This window comes from Balaenoptera ricei, chromosome 8 (genome assembly GCF_028023285.1).
Source record: "Balaenoptera ricei isolate mBalRic1 chromosome 8, mBalRic1.hap2, whole genome shotgun sequence".
NCBI lineage: Eukaryota > Metazoa > Chordata > Mammalia > Artiodactyla > Balaenopteridae > Balaenoptera > Balaenoptera ricei.
Genome location: NC_082646.1, coordinates 59,476,004 through 59,491,472, shown reverse-complemented (window position 1 = coordinate 59,491,472; position 15,469 = coordinate 59,476,004). Strand labels below are relative to the sequence as shown.

Below are 15,469 nucleotides of genomic sequence, written 5' to 3'. Positions count from 1 at the left end.
CTGAAATGAATAAGTATATATGTATAATGTTGTTCGCTTCATTAACAGTTATCCTGTCAAGTGGATTATTTTAGTAGAACTTTTATAGTTTTAATAAAGGATAGTCTTATGATTGTTGTAGCAGCTGAAAACTCTAAAAATGTACAGTAACATGTTTTAAAAGGTGACTCATTCAGCGATCTAGTACAGGGATAATCAAATTACAGTCCCCACATGTTTTTATATGGTCTGGGAGCTAAGAACGATTTTTACATTTGTAAAGAATTTGAAGGCGAAAACAAAGAAGAATATGCGATGGAGATGATGTGGCTTGCAAAGCCTAAAATATTTACAGTCTGGCCGTTGACTGAGAAAGTTTGTTGACCACTGATCTAGAAACACACCTGATCATCTGCCTGGAATTACTCCTGCTCATTGGATATGTGAAATTATCTGTTTCCTTGAATGGTTTAATAGGCACTCACCCAGACTAGTGCCTATTCTGTTCCATTCCTTGAAAAAGAACTGTTAGGCCTGGCTTCAGAAGAATTTTGAGTGACATGTAAATCTCCTCTGGGCTCTTTGGCACTTGGCAGTATCTCACACAGATAACCAGATACAAATGAGCCATTTCTTTCCATTATGATCCTTCATCAGAGGTCTGCCGGGATCGCACATCTGGTGAAGTTAGATGTCATTCAGAGCAAGGCTCTTAGCATATTTCAAGAATGTTAATTGCTAAGTGGTGGCTGAAGCAGAAGGGTTTAATAATGTCCTTGAGTTGCCTTAAATGTACATGGACCCAGAATTTTAGACCTGAAAAAGGTCTTAGAGATCAAGTGTAGCATGGTCATTGAGAACATGAGCTGTGGAGCCAGACTGCGTGGCTCTTCTACTTAATCCCCTCCGTGTCTCAGTTTCCTTACCTTTAAAGTGGGGATAATAATAGTACCTGTTTCACAGCGTTGTGTGAGTATTAAACATGTTAACCCTTCACATTAACATTGAAACGTTAATTTAACTTGGAAAAACAACACTGCCTGGCATACTGGAAATGCTCATACGTGTTACTTTTGTGTTTGGCTGTTATTCTTTACTATTGTTTACATTAGTAGTAGTCTCATCTCATTTTGTAGTTAAAGAAACTGAGGCTTAGAGGAGTTAAATGATTTTCTTCACTTCCGTGACAGGCAGAGTGGGTTAAGACCCAGAATCCTCGCTGTAATGTGTTGCTTTTAGTTGTACATTAGTTGTATGTTAGTAAGTGTGGATAAGTTTTTAACATAAGAAATGTTTGGCAGCTTTTTGCATAAAATAAGTATAACTAAGTGGAATGTCATTAATCATTTCTCCTGAGAATCTTAAATTTACTTCTAGTATCTTTTTGGGTTTTGTAGCTCATTTATAGGATTATCTCCTGTCTCTGTCCTTTCTTTTCAGCTGCTCTCATGATATGTAGATTATTTCATAGCCAACTCTCTCTCTTTTTTTTAAATTGAGCTGAAATCCACATAACATAAAATTAAGCTGTTTTTTTTTTTGGTTTTTTTTGGCCGTGCTGCACGGTTTGCGGGATCTTAGTTCCCCGACCAGGGATCGAACCCGGGCCCCAGCAGTGAAAGCGCTGAGTCCTAACCACTGGACCACCAGGGAATTCCCTAAGCATTTGAAAGTGTGCAGTTCAGTGGCACTGGGTATGTTCACAATGCTGTGCAAACACTACCTCCATTAAGGTGCATGACATTTTCATCACCCCAAAAGAAAATGCCCATTAAGCATTCACTCTTCATTTTGCGCTCCCCAACCCCCAGCAAACACCAACCTGCTTTTCTCTCTGTGGATTTGCCTATTGTGAGTATTTTATATAAATGGAATCATACAATATGTAATATTTTATGTTTGGCTGCTTTCACTTAGCTTGAGTTTCTGAGGTGCATCCATATGTAGCATGTATCAATACTTCTTTCCTTTTTATGGCTGAATGATATCGCATTGTATGAATACTCTGTACCACATTTTGTTTATCCATTCATCCACTGATTGATGTTTGAATTGTTTCTACCTTTTGGCTATTGTGAACAGTGCTGCTATGAACATTTATGTACAAGTATTTGCTTTCAGTTCTTTTGGTTATATACCTCAGAGTGGAATTGCTAGATGATGTAGTAATTCTATGTTTAACTTTTTGAGGAATTGCCAAACTTTTTTCCACAGCTGCTGACCACTTTATGTTCCCGACAGCAATATACTAGGGTTCTTAATTTCTCCACATCCTTAACCAACACTTATGTGCTGTTTTTTGTTTTGCTTTCTTTTAATTTTGTTTATTTATTTATTTTTTTACTTTTCCTAGTGGGTATGAAGTGGTATCTCATTGTGATTTTGATTTGCATTTCCCTAATGACTAATGATGTTGAGCATCTTTTCATGTGCTTATTGGCTATTGGTATATCTTTTTTGGAGAAGTGTCTCTTTAAGTCCTCTGCCCATTTTTTAATTGGGTTGTTTGTCTTTTTTGTTGTTGGGTTGTCAGAGTTCTTTATATATTCTGAATATTAGACCTTTATCAGATATATGATTTGCATATATTTTCTCCCATTTTGTGGGTTGTTTTTTCACTTTCTTTATAGTGTCCTTTGATGCACAAAAGTTTAATTTTGATTAAGTCCAGTTTATGTTATTTCTTTTGTTGCTCTTACTTGTGGCATCATATCTAAGAACCATTGGTAAATTGAAGGTTATACAGATGTACCCTTGTGCTTTCTTTTAATGGTTTTAGCTCTCACAATTAGGTCTTTGATCCTAATTGTAATTTTTGTATATGGTGTTAGGGATGGGTCCAACTTTATTCTTTTGCATGTGGCCATCCAGTTGTTTCAGCATCGTTTGTTGAAAAGACTGTTCTTTCTCAGTCCTGGCACCTTTGTCTAAAATCAGTTGACCATAGACATATGAGTTTATTTAGTATTCTCGGTTCTATTCCATTGATCTATATGTCTGTACTTATGCCAATACCACACTGTTTTGATTACTGCTGCTTTGTGGTAAGTATTGAATTGGGAAGTATGAGTCCTCCAACTTGGTATGTTGTGTTGATTTTCATTTATCAAACCACCCTCACGTACCTTGGGAAAATCCCACTTGTTCCTGGTGTATAAATCTTTTCTAAAAAAAATTTTTTTTTTTATAAATTTATTTATTTATTTATTTTTATTTATTTATGGCTGTGTTGGGTCTTCGTTTCTGTGTGAGGGCTTTCTCTAGTTGTGGCAAGCGGGGGCCACTCTTCATTGCGGTGCGCGGGCCTCTGGCTATCACGGCCTCTCGTTGCGGAGCACAGGCTCCAGACGCGCAGGCTCAGTAATTGAGGCTCACGGGCCCAGTTGCTCCGCGGCATGTGGGATCTTCCCAGACCAGGGCACGAACCCGTGTCCCCTGCATTGGCAGGCAGATTCTCAACCACTGCGCCACCAGGGAAGCCCTAAAAAATTATTTTTAATTGTGGTAAGATATACATAATATAAAATTCACCATCTTAACCATTTTAAGTGTACAGTGTGGTGGCATTAATGACATGCACCTTGTTGTGCAACTGTCACCACTATCCATCTCCAGAACTCTTTTCATCTTATAAAACTGAAACTCTCTACCCATTAAGCAGTTAACTCCCCATCTCCCCCTTCCCCAAGCCCCTGGCACTCACCCTTTTACTTTCTGCTCTATGAATTTGACTACTCTTGGTACCTTATGTAAGTGGAATTATACAATATTTGTCCTTTTGTCTCTGGCTTATTTTACTTAACATAATGTCCTCAAGGGTCATGCATGTTATAGCAGAATTCTTTCCTTTTTAAGGCTAACTATATTCCATTGTATGAAAATACAACATTTTGTTTTTCTGTTCATCTGTTGATGAATACTCAGGTTGCTTCTACCCCTCAACTACTGTGAATAATGCTGCTAGCGAACATGGATGTACAAATATCTCTTTGAGTCTTTGCTTTCAGTTCTTTTGGGTATATACCCAGAAGTAGAATTGCAGGACCAGATGGTATAAGCCTTTTAGTATGCTGCTGGATTAGCTTTGCTAGTACAGTTGACCTTTGAAGGACATGTGTTTGAACTGGGCAGGTCTACTTATATGTGGATTTTTTTTTTTTCAATAAATACAAACTACAGCACTATACAATCCACAGTTGGTTGAATTCATGGACGCAGAATCATGCATACCAGAACCATGGAAACAGAGAACTGACTGTAAAGTTATATATGGGGAGCTCAAGGCCAAGTGCAGACAGAGAGATGCAGGACCTGGGACACATGTCTTTATTTAGAGTCTGTGGGTAGAGTGCTTTGGGGTTCCTGGGCTAGGGCTGGATTGGTCAGTTCAAACCAAAAGAGCAGGGTTTTGGTAAGCTCCATGGAGATTTTTATCTAAGGGGTGTGTAAAGTATACAGGTGCTGGGAAGCAGGGGAGACTGTTGATCACAAGTCATAACAGAAGCTACATTTGCTTGTGACTCTGCATCCTGCTATCTAGGGTATGCACTCCATGGGGATTTTTATCTAAGGGGCGTATAAAGCATGCAGGTGCTGGGAAGCAGGGGAGACTGTTGATCACAATCATAACAGAAGCTACATTTGCTTGTGACTCTGCATCCTGCTATCTAGGGTATGCACTCCATGGGGATTTTTATCTAAGGGGTGTATAAAGCATACAGGTGCTGGGAAGCAGGGGGGAGACTTGATCACAAGTCATAACAGAAGCTACATTTGCTTATGACTCTGCATCCTGCTATCTAGGGCATACACTTCCCTGAAAGGGGGTCTCGTGTTAGTTTAAGGTCCCTGCAGGCTGCTTGGCCAAACAAAATGGATGCCAGGGCAGCAGTACCATGGAGTAGTTTGCCAAACTCTTTTACAACTTGTAGATCTGTTCAGACTTTCTGTTTCTTCTTGAGCCATTTTTGGGAGTTTCTGAGTTCCTAGGAATTTCCATTTTATCAAGGTTATCTGATTTGTTTGCATACAATTGTTCATAGTATTCTTCTATAATACTTCTTATTTCTATAAGATTGGTGATAATGTTCTCACTTTCATTCCTGATTTTAGTGATTTGAGTATTCTCTTTTTTTGTCTTGTTCAGTCTAGCATAATGTTTGTCAATTTTATTGCTCTTTTCAAAGGACTAACTTGTTTTTTTTGATTTTTTGTATTGTTCTATATTCTCTATTTCATGGATATCTGCCCTAATCTTTATTATTTATTTCCTTCTTGCTTTGGGTTTAGTTCTTCATTTTCTATTTCCTTAAGGTGGAAGATTAGGTTAATTCATTTGAACTCTTTCTTTTTTTAAATGTAAATGTTTACAGCTGTACTTTTCCCTCTCAGCACTTTTTCACTGTATCCCATATGTTTTGATATGTTGTATTTTTATTTTTATTCTACTCAAAGTATTTAATAATTTACCTTATGATTTGTTCTTTGACCCACTGGTTGTTTAAGATTATGTTATTTACTTTGTAGTTTGTGAATTTTCCAAGTTTCCTTCTGTTACTGATTTTTAGTTTCATTCCATTGTGATCAGAAAAGATACTTTGTATGATTTCAGTTTTTAGAAATGTATTGAGATTTGTTTTGTGGCTGAACATATGGTCTATCCTGGAGAATGTTCCATGTGCACTTGAGAAGAATATGTATATGGTTGTTGTTGGGTGGAGCATTCTGTATACATCTGTTCGGTGTAGTTGATTTATAGTATTTTTCGTGTCTTCTGTTTCGTTGTTTATCTTTCTTATGGTTGTGCTACACATTGTTAAAAGTGGGATGTTGCCTTCAGCTATTTCCCATTTTAGTTTTTGCAGTTTTGGCTTCATATGTTTTGTTATATGTTGCTAGGTACATATACGTTTATAATCATTTGTATCTTCTTGACCTTTTAAAAATTATATAATATCCTTTTTTGTCTCTTCTAACATTTTTTTTTTTTGTCTTAATGTCTATTTGTCTGATATTAGTATACCCATTCCAGCTTTCTTTTGGTTACTGCTTACATGGAATATCTTTCCATCCTTCCATTTTCAACCTATTTGTGTTTTTGGTTCTAAAGTGCATCTCTTGTAGACAGTATATAGTGGGTTGTTAAAAAGAAAATCCATTCTTCCAATCTCTGCCTTTTAATTGTAGTGTTTAATTCATTTACACTTAATGTAATTACAGATGGAAGGACTTCTGCCACTTTTCGATTTTTTTTCTTATATCTTTTTTGTTCCTCAATTCCTCCGTTACTACCTTCTTTTGTGTTAGTTATTTCTCACATTTTGATTCCTTTCTCATTTCTTTTACTGTATATCTTTTAGTTATTTTCTTAGTGGCTGCCCCAAGAATTACAATTAACATCTTAATTTATAACAGTCTAGTTCAAATTAATACCAACTTAGTTTTAATATTATACAAAACTTTTCTTCCATATAGCTTTGTTCCCCCATTTTTATGTTGTTGTCATCACAAGTTACATCTTTATAATTGTGTGCCCATCAAAATAGGCTTATAATGATTGCTTCATTTATTTGCTAATTGATTGATATTAAATGCTAAGCCCACCTTACATTCTTAGAATAAATTCAGTCAATAACGATGTGTTACTATTTTATCCTTATAACATATTGCTGGTCCAACTTGCTAATATTTTGCTAAGGATTTTTGTGTCTATATTCGTGAGGGATATTGGTCTATAATTGTGTTTGTGTGTGTGTGTGTGTGAGATAAGTTTTGGTATCAGTAATGCTGGTCTTATGAATTGGAAATTGTTCCCTTACCCTCTGTTTTATGAAGGAGTTTGTGTTAAATTGATGATATTTCTTAAATGTTTGATATAATTCAGTGAACCCATCTGGACCTAGACTTTTTTTGTGGAAAGATTTTCAATTACTTATTCACTTAAAAAATAGAGTTATTCAGATATTGTTGTTTTATTGTTAATCAGTTTTGTCATGTGTTTTTTCAAGGATTCATCTAAGTTGTTAAATTTGTTGGCACAAAGTTGTTTATAATACTCTCCTAATAACCTTTTAATGTCTGCAGCAATGTAACTTTTAGAAAATGCTTATACTAGCATTATAGCAAACATTTATACAGTGCTTATCACATACCATTGACTTTACAAATATCAGCTCTTTTAATTCCCACAACAATTTGTGAGGTAGATAATATTACCATCTCCATGTTATAGATGAAGGAACCAAAGTTAAACTAAAAGAAGTTAGGTGCCTTGTTCCAGATTACAGAGCTGGTGTATTAAGGGCTTAAACTGTAATCCAGGTGGTCTGGGTCCAGAGTCCTTTTTTCTTAACTACTATTTACTTTGCCTTTCTGAAATGCCAGATAGCTGTTCTGTTCTTCCTATGGAATTGTGCTGTGTTCTCTCTAGAAACCATCCTTGCTGCCACCACCTTTACACCACTGAGTGGAAATGTTTCTGGTATTCCTAATTAAAACTTGGAATGCCTTTTCCCCCATGAAAACATTACATATGATGGCTAGGCATACTTGAAATATTATTGTTAATACTCTTCTTCAGCCACATAATATGTTAAAAAGACTTCTGGGGTTTCACTGGGAAGTTCACCAAAAGTTATAATGTGAAACATTGTTTCTGTGGGAAAATGTTAGAAGAAATTTATTTTAAGTTCACTTGCCTATAAGGTTAAACTTCAATTATATGAAAGTGTTTCTTAACTTTTTTCTAATTTCTTAATGATTTGAATTTACTGAGTTGTTATTGAATCATAATTTTAAAAATACAAACATCACGATTAATTTGGACACATATTTTGTTTTACTTTGATTAATTTGTTAATTAATGTCTTTTAGGGTTATTCAAATGCTCAGAAGAGTATTCTTCTTCAGGTGGATCAGAACTGTGTTCGCAATTCTTACGATGTCTTCTCTTTGCTGCGGTAAGAAACTTCTTAGAGTCCTCTTGCATTTTGTCAAGAATCTTCCTCATCCTGAGTTTGTGACATTTCGACGTGAGGAAATGTATGGAATCTTTGAAAGCTGTTATTCAGACTTAGCATTTTTTAGTGAGAGCTTCATAAATGTTGTAGCTACAGTGATTTATCTCTTTTACAAAGCCTTTGGAAGGCCATTTTTTTCCTCTGGACAGTGGGAGAGAGTGATTGGAAGCCAGTGATCTTAAAACAGGGACATGAGCTGTTTCCAGTCTTCTGCACAATAAAGAGCAACAACCAGAGGTACAAAATTTAGACTTATCAAAACTTTAACAACTATGGCATTACTAGAAAAACCCTTCAGTAGCCCCAGACATAGCTTAGAGTTTTGATCTGCTGTTCATCTTAAAAGAATCATATTTGGCAAGGCAAAGGAGCTCTGCGTGAATCTCATGTGCTCAGAGGCTTAACTGCCTCAGCTCTATATTTTCATAATGTCTGGGCTTAATTTTGAAAGATTTTTTTTTTTTTTTTAATTTTTATTTATTTCTTTATTTATGGCTGTGTTGGGTCTTCGTTTCTGTGCGAGGGCTTCCTCTAGTTGTGGAGAGCGGGGGGCCACTCTTCATCGCGGTGCGCGGGCCTCTCACTGTCGCGGCCTCTCTTGTTGCGGAGCACAGGCTCCAGTCGCGCAGGCTCATTAGTTGTGGCTCACGGGCCTAGTTGCTCCGCGGCATGTGGGGTCTTCCCAGACCAGGGCTCGAACCCGTGTCCCCTGCATTGGCAGGCAGATTCTCAACCACTGCGCCACCAGGGAAGCCCTGAAAGATTTTTAAATTTGGTTTTAATTTTCAATGTGGTAGATCATCAAGGACGTTTCCCCAGGAGGCAGGCTACCAAAATAAATGCAATTTTTAAAAAAAGTTAAGAGTGACACTCAACCTGTGTTCACCCTACTCAGACAGATGGTTCATTGAAATTCGATTTTGACAGTATTTCCTAATGTTTACATAACACATCATAAATTCCAGACCATTAGACATTCTCTATATATCTACTAGAGGAAGAGTCCAGAAGGATGATTGGACTCTTATCCAACTGGATGATTGTTTATTTTTTAAACATTATGAAATGGGCTTTTCCTTTGCAAATCTTGAATCTTACTGTACATAATGGTAGAGAGTTTGCTGACATGGACTATGTAAAATGCTCTTAAGAGACAATGATTTCAACTAAAGTAACCACACACATTTGACGACTTTTGATTCTTACCTGAGAGGTACTTTCACTTTGACTTCTTAGGATATGTGCCAGAATGGACAGAATTTAGTAATTGGATGGTAGAGATAGATAGAAAGCAGGAGGTGTCTATTATATAACTCTTATTTTTGAGCCTATTCAGTTTGGGACTACATTGAGTTTTAAGTATTGAAAAGAGGAATGTACAGAAATAGTTTGAAATGCGAGGAAGAAACTAATATTTCTTGGCTTGTTTTGCTCAGTAAAATGAGAGCATAGATACTATAATTTTTAAAGATATTTTCCAAGTATGAGATTGTGTGATCTCATTAGAGAAATCAGTGGAATTAAAAGAAAAGGGAATACAGAGTCAGTGAGAAGAGGAGGAGTTAGGAAAGGTAGCATCATAGAATCTGAGAGATTAGAGATTTAAGGAGTATTGAAGGCTCTGTACTGTAGTGATACAGGAGAAATAGGAGCTGAAGAAAGACTGTAGGATCTTGGGAAGCAACTTGATATAATGGAGAATGCTTTGATTGACCTGACTCTGACTTTAATTATCCTTGATTTATCCTAATTCATTTAACCTCTCTAATTGTTCCAAAATGTGGAAGCAGTGATGTTTCAAATTTGTCTAATTTATAAGCATTTTCACATCTGTTATCTTATTCTCCTAGAAGTTTTTTGTGTTCACAAATCAGGGATCAGCTTTTGTCTTCCATGTAGAAGCTGAGGCCAAGGAGCGTTAAATGATTTACTTATCTTAGGGGGCGCATAGCAAGTAGAGCCAGATTGGAGATTGGTATGAAGGTTTTCTGACAAGCAAATTTTGCAAACCCTTTTCACACTCTCACTTACCTTCCTAGACTGTTGGTTGTTAGGGGCACATAGCATAATGATGGAGAAAATTTCTGAAAATCGTGGAACCCTCCATAAATGCAAAATCATCAGGTTAGTTTGGTAGTGGCTTCATTATTGAACACTGGTTTTGCAATGAACTGTCTCTTGGGGGTTTCACTTCTAGCGTGCCTTCTAGATTCCTCAGGTGTGTCGGCCGTTTGAATTGCCTTATTAGGAGTGGCCTGCTCCTCACCGTCGTGTAAATCATTTATAGCTGGTAACACAGGTATACTTTTTCTGAACCAGATCAAGTGTCTATTTTTCAAGTAAATTACCTGAACTCAGAGAGTTACTCTGGAGCTAGAAACTTTAAATTTTACTTGTCAAAGTTAATGAGTAAAATGGAACTTTCTCTGGTAATTCAGGCAGTTCAGAGTAACTGTCATGTATCTGCTCAAGCAAAGGTTTTTCTTTTCCCACAGTTCTTGCCATGATATATATAAAGTGATTGCCGAGAAACTTAATTTTGTGCCGATCAATTTTGTTTATAGTTTCCTGTCCTTAACTCAGGCAACATTGTTCCTGGATGCAGTAATTTTTAAAAATATACCTTTTCCTTTCCTGATGATTTCTTGTTCTTTTAATTTATTTTATTTTTTTCATAAATTTATTTATTGATTTATATATATACTTTTATTTTTGTCTGCATTGGGTCTTCGTTGCTGCGTGCAAGCTTTCTCTAGTTGCGGCAGGCGGGGGCTACTCTTTGTTGTGGTGCGTGGGCTTCTCATTGCGGTAGCTTATCTTGTTGAGGAGCATGGGCTCTAGGTGCGTGGGCTTCAGTAGTTTTGGCATGCAGGCTCAGTAGTTGTGGCTCGTGGGCTCTAGAGTGCAGGCTCAGTAGTTGTGGCACATGGGCTTAGTTGCTCTGCGGCATGTGGGATCTTTCTGGACTAGGGCTTGAACCCGTGTCCCCTGCATTGGCAGGCGGATTCTTAACCACTGTGCCACCAGGGAAGTCCTCTTGGTTTTTTTTTAATTGTTACTCCTCCCTCCCTCCCTCCCTCCCTCCCTTCCTTCCTCCCTCTCTCTCTCTCTCTCCTTCCCTCGTTGGGTCTTCAGTGCTGCGCGTGGGCTTTCTCTAGTTGCGGCGAGCGGGGGCTACTCTTCGTTGCAGTGCGCAGGCTTCTCATTGTGGTGGCTTCTCTTGTTGGGGAGCACGGGCTCTAGGCGCACGGGCTTCAGTAGTTGCGGCATGGGCTCAGTAGTTGTGGCTCGCGGGCTCTAGAGCGTGGGCTCAGTAGTTGTGGCACATGGGCTTAGTTGCTCCACGGCATGTGGGATCTTCCTGGACTAGGGCTCAAACCCGTGTCCCCTGCATTGGCAGGCAGATTCTTAACCACTGCACCACCAGGGAAGTGCTAAATTGTTACTTCTTGATCTGTAATTTTATGTGAAAACACACAGAGTCTGAATTCTTAAATATTACTTACTCCACAAAGTTCTCAGTGCTGTTTGGAGGCAGGATTAGAACCCAGGTCTCCTGTGAATAACTCTTCCTGTGTTTTCGTGCCACTAGTATGCATCTCTACCCTCAACCTTTTTATGTGTAAATGTCACACAAAAAATAGGAAATTTTGACTAAGTAAAGGCTGTTTTTGGAGCACCTAAGACCCTGGCATTATAGCCCCTTCAGATGGATGCATTGTACCATTTTGTAGGAAAACAATGACCTGAGGTTTTATTCTTTTGCCAATAGTTAGGAATTTAGACTAATTCCAATGTTGCCAAAGTAAGAGCAGCTCTTTCCAAGTTTACATTCGGTATGTGTGATGGTAACTGAATTTTTGCTTCTTAACCCTTGTAAATCTCTGGATTAAGCATTATTTTTCATGTAAGCAGACATTTACTTAGGAGACACTTCACTCATTGTCACATTTGATACTTTAGGATGTTCACCACAAGGTGTCAATGTTGCTGTTTAACTGGCATTTGAAATTTCATTTATTTTACAGTTTTGGAATGAGAAACGTAGGGTTATGAATCATAAGTGAGCCTTTAATTTAGAAGTTAACTTTTCTTCTCTTTATTGTTATTCTTTCTAGGTTAAGGAGTTTCTAGACTTTCTAAATAGGTTTCTCTTTTTGGGTCTGTTTTTTTTTGTTGTTGTTTTGTTTTTTTTAATTGTGTTCATGAGAGGGAGTCGTTGAAAGATTATAAAGAGAGGAGGAGTGACAGGCTCAGGTGTGTGATTTTGAATGCTATCCATGGTGACAGTGTGGAAGAGACCTGAGGGACGAGACTGGAAGCAAGGAGATTCCTGTAAATCCTACCTGTCCTCTGGAATTGAAAGATTATTTTTAGTGTTTAAAAATTTTTTTGTTTTGTTTTGTTTTTGTTTTTTCCTTTCATACTTTCTCAAAAAGGTAGCTCTGTGGTAGTGAAATAAATGAGACTAATTCTGTTTTCTTTGAATATAGTTTTTATTCTTTATTTTCCCTCTTTTTTGGCATGTCCTACTTTTGCCAGTTTAATAAGTGGAGATATGGTGGAGGAACCATGGGCTTTGGCCCTCCATCCAGGTTCCAGTCCTAAACTGCCGTATGCCCGTCACTGGATGCAAAACTATGGGCAAGTTACTTAACTTTGGTATGCCTCAAACTGCTCTTGTAAAATGGGGGTAATATTTGTCTCATAGGAATTATTATGAGAATTAATAAGGTAAAGTAATTGAAAGATTGTAGGACAGTTACTGACACATAGTAGACATTCAATAAATAATAGTTTTCATTTTCCCCTTTACGTCTTCCATCTTGGAATTAGCTTTTTTCTCTATGCCCATGTTCCTTTTTTATATTACCACTAGGTTTTCCAATTTTAAGCATAATTTCCCTTTCCGTCTTGCCATTCTAATGCCGATACCTTTGTGTTTTAGAATTACTTTTGTTAATCCTATAACAATCATGATAAAAGTTGTTTAACATGTGCATGTCTTGTCTTCCCTGATGGCATTGAAAACTACTTGAAGGGATTATTTCATATGGCTATATTTTCTCCTCTCTATATTACTGACAGTTCTCAGTTATGTTGGAGTTACTGTGGATTGTGTTGTGATCCTAGAGCCCTAGGTCCTGTGGGTCCTGCATTACTCTTTCTCCCTAGGACTGTCTTTCATAACCACCATGTCCACATATTAATAACTCTCAAATCTATGTCTCTAGTTCCTACTTCTCTTTTGGAGTTCTGATCTGTAGTTTCCAATGACCATTAGACATTTATACTTTCATGTTCTGTGGGAACCTCAACCCTAACATGTCTGGAGCTCCATACATTGGCTTAATCCTCCTCTTCCTTTTCTTTTCCCTGGTTTCTCTAGTAGTATCATCATCTCAGGCAGCTAGTGAGCGTAGCCTTCTTTGTTCTCACCTCTGTTTTCCTGGACTGTTTCCTGACCTCCTAACTAGTCTTCCTACTTCCAGTTTTTCTTTCATGCAGTTAATAGGTATTATTTATTGAGCACTTCCTTTGTGCCAGGAACTATTCTAAGTGCTTTACATGAATTGATTCTTTTAATTCTTACAACAGCCCATGTGGTAAGAACTGTTTATTCATATTTATGGATGAGGAAATAGAGACACAAAGCAGTTGAGTAGCTTATCCAAGGTCGTATAGCTAGTTCATGTTAGCCTGTATTTAAACCCAGTTTAGCTCCTGAGCCCATGTTCTTAACCAGTATGTGTTATTATTATTTTTCACACTGCTTTAGTACAATTCATCTGCCACATTGCTGCCAGAGTGACCAAAAGATACATCAGTTTTGTCACTCATTGGGCTTAGAAATCTTTGAGCCATCACATACAGGATAAAGTCCATACTTCTTAATTTGCTATTCACTCTAAACACTAGCTCTAAACAATGTAGGGACTAGTGTTCTTATTTCAAGTCCTCCTGCCACTGCCCGTGCAGTTAGTAGCTAGCATTTACCGAGCACATAATGCTGTTGTAATTAGTTCTTCATTGTCTGATTCGCTCTCCGCTCAGCATCCCCAAACTGAGAGCTCCTTTAGGCAAGAATCCTCTTTTTACTGATCTTTGTATTAGTCCTATGATGCTGCATATCAAATACATTAAGCAGGTAATAAATGCTGTTTTGATTGATCAAATCAAACTATTCTTCAAGTTACAGAGAACTGGGTTTTATTTTTCTGATTTCTGGTTTGCACCTGGTAAAATGAGAGTTGTAAAAAATTTCTCGACCATTATGGAAAAAATGTTGAAAATATAATCAGATCTGTAAACTTTCAGCTGCCTCTTTTCTTTCTGCCACTGCCCTCCATATAATGTCTGGTGGGATTTCAGGATTTTGTGACTTATAATCTTATTCCTTATATAGATTTTTTTCTGGAAGGTCTTTATCTGGCTGTGTGGAGGCAGATTGTTGCCCTGTCCCCCCCCCACCCCAACTTTGACAGAAAATACTTTCTCCTATAAAATTCCAGTTATAAAAGGGAGATGCTCATATCAAATAAATTGTTCTTGCAGTAATGTTTAGAAAACAGAGAGGATGACATGTAAAAGGGCATAACTGTTTATAATCTTTAAATTTTGAACGTGATAACCAACTTTTGGTTTGCAGGGAGGGTTTTTCCCCCTCTCCCCTCCTAATGATCTCTCCCTAAGAGGTAACTGCAAGTATAGAGAATATAACTAAGAACCCAGCCGTAAGCAAAAGTTGTCACAAAATTTATGTAGTAAGACTCATATATGTTTCTATTCTTGGTAGAGGCTAAGCTCCTACCCAGTGTCTGTGTGCTCATTTTTGATAAATTAGGGGAATTAAGAGGATTACTATTAAGGTAGACACACTGACAGCAAGGAGAAACAAAATCTGATAGTTTGCTCTGTTTGTGCTTTACTCTGTGATTCTGGAATATAACTGAGTGGTAAATCATATTACCTACTGTCCTATCTTTATACTTACAGTGTTTGGATTTGTAAATAGTCCTCTGTCACTACTTCATGTAAAAGGAGGGCAGAGAGAAATAGACCAGCTGTAAAGAGAGACAGACTAGGTTAAAAAGCGTAGCTAGCATACCTCTTCTGTGTGTGAGCATTCAGTCCTTTACCCAAGTACATCTCCATATTGTAGTTCATAACTGAAGTTAATAATGAGAATTATTAAGTCCACTGTGTTAGTTTTCACTAATGCTCTCTCCATTTAACAGACGAGGACACTGAGGCTTAGAAGGGTGAAAAGACTTGTCTAGCACCATAAATAAGTGTTAAAGCAGGTTTGGATAAAGAATGCATGTGCATGTGCTTTCTTCCATTATGCCATGTTGATACCAAATCATCAGTGGAATATAAAGTTGTCATTGTTAAGGTCTGTGTAAGAAAGCAGGGACATGTGACAAGTTTTAGAAAGGTTTTTAATCAAAATTAAAAATGAAAAAGTTTAG

General features: G+C 37.4%; 1 protein-coding gene across 1 annotated transcript in view; it reads left to right on the top strand.

Annotated features, from left to right (window-relative positions):
* The window catches only part of UVRAG (UV radiation resistance associated), a 364,001-nt gene that overhangs the window by 121,910 nt on the left and 226,622 nt on the right, over positions 1–15,469 (top strand). Inside the window, 1 exon segment of the mRNA XM_059930781.1 lies at positions 7,852–7,937. Within this exon segment, the coding sequence (XP_059786764.1) occupies positions 7,852–7,937 (86 nt within the window).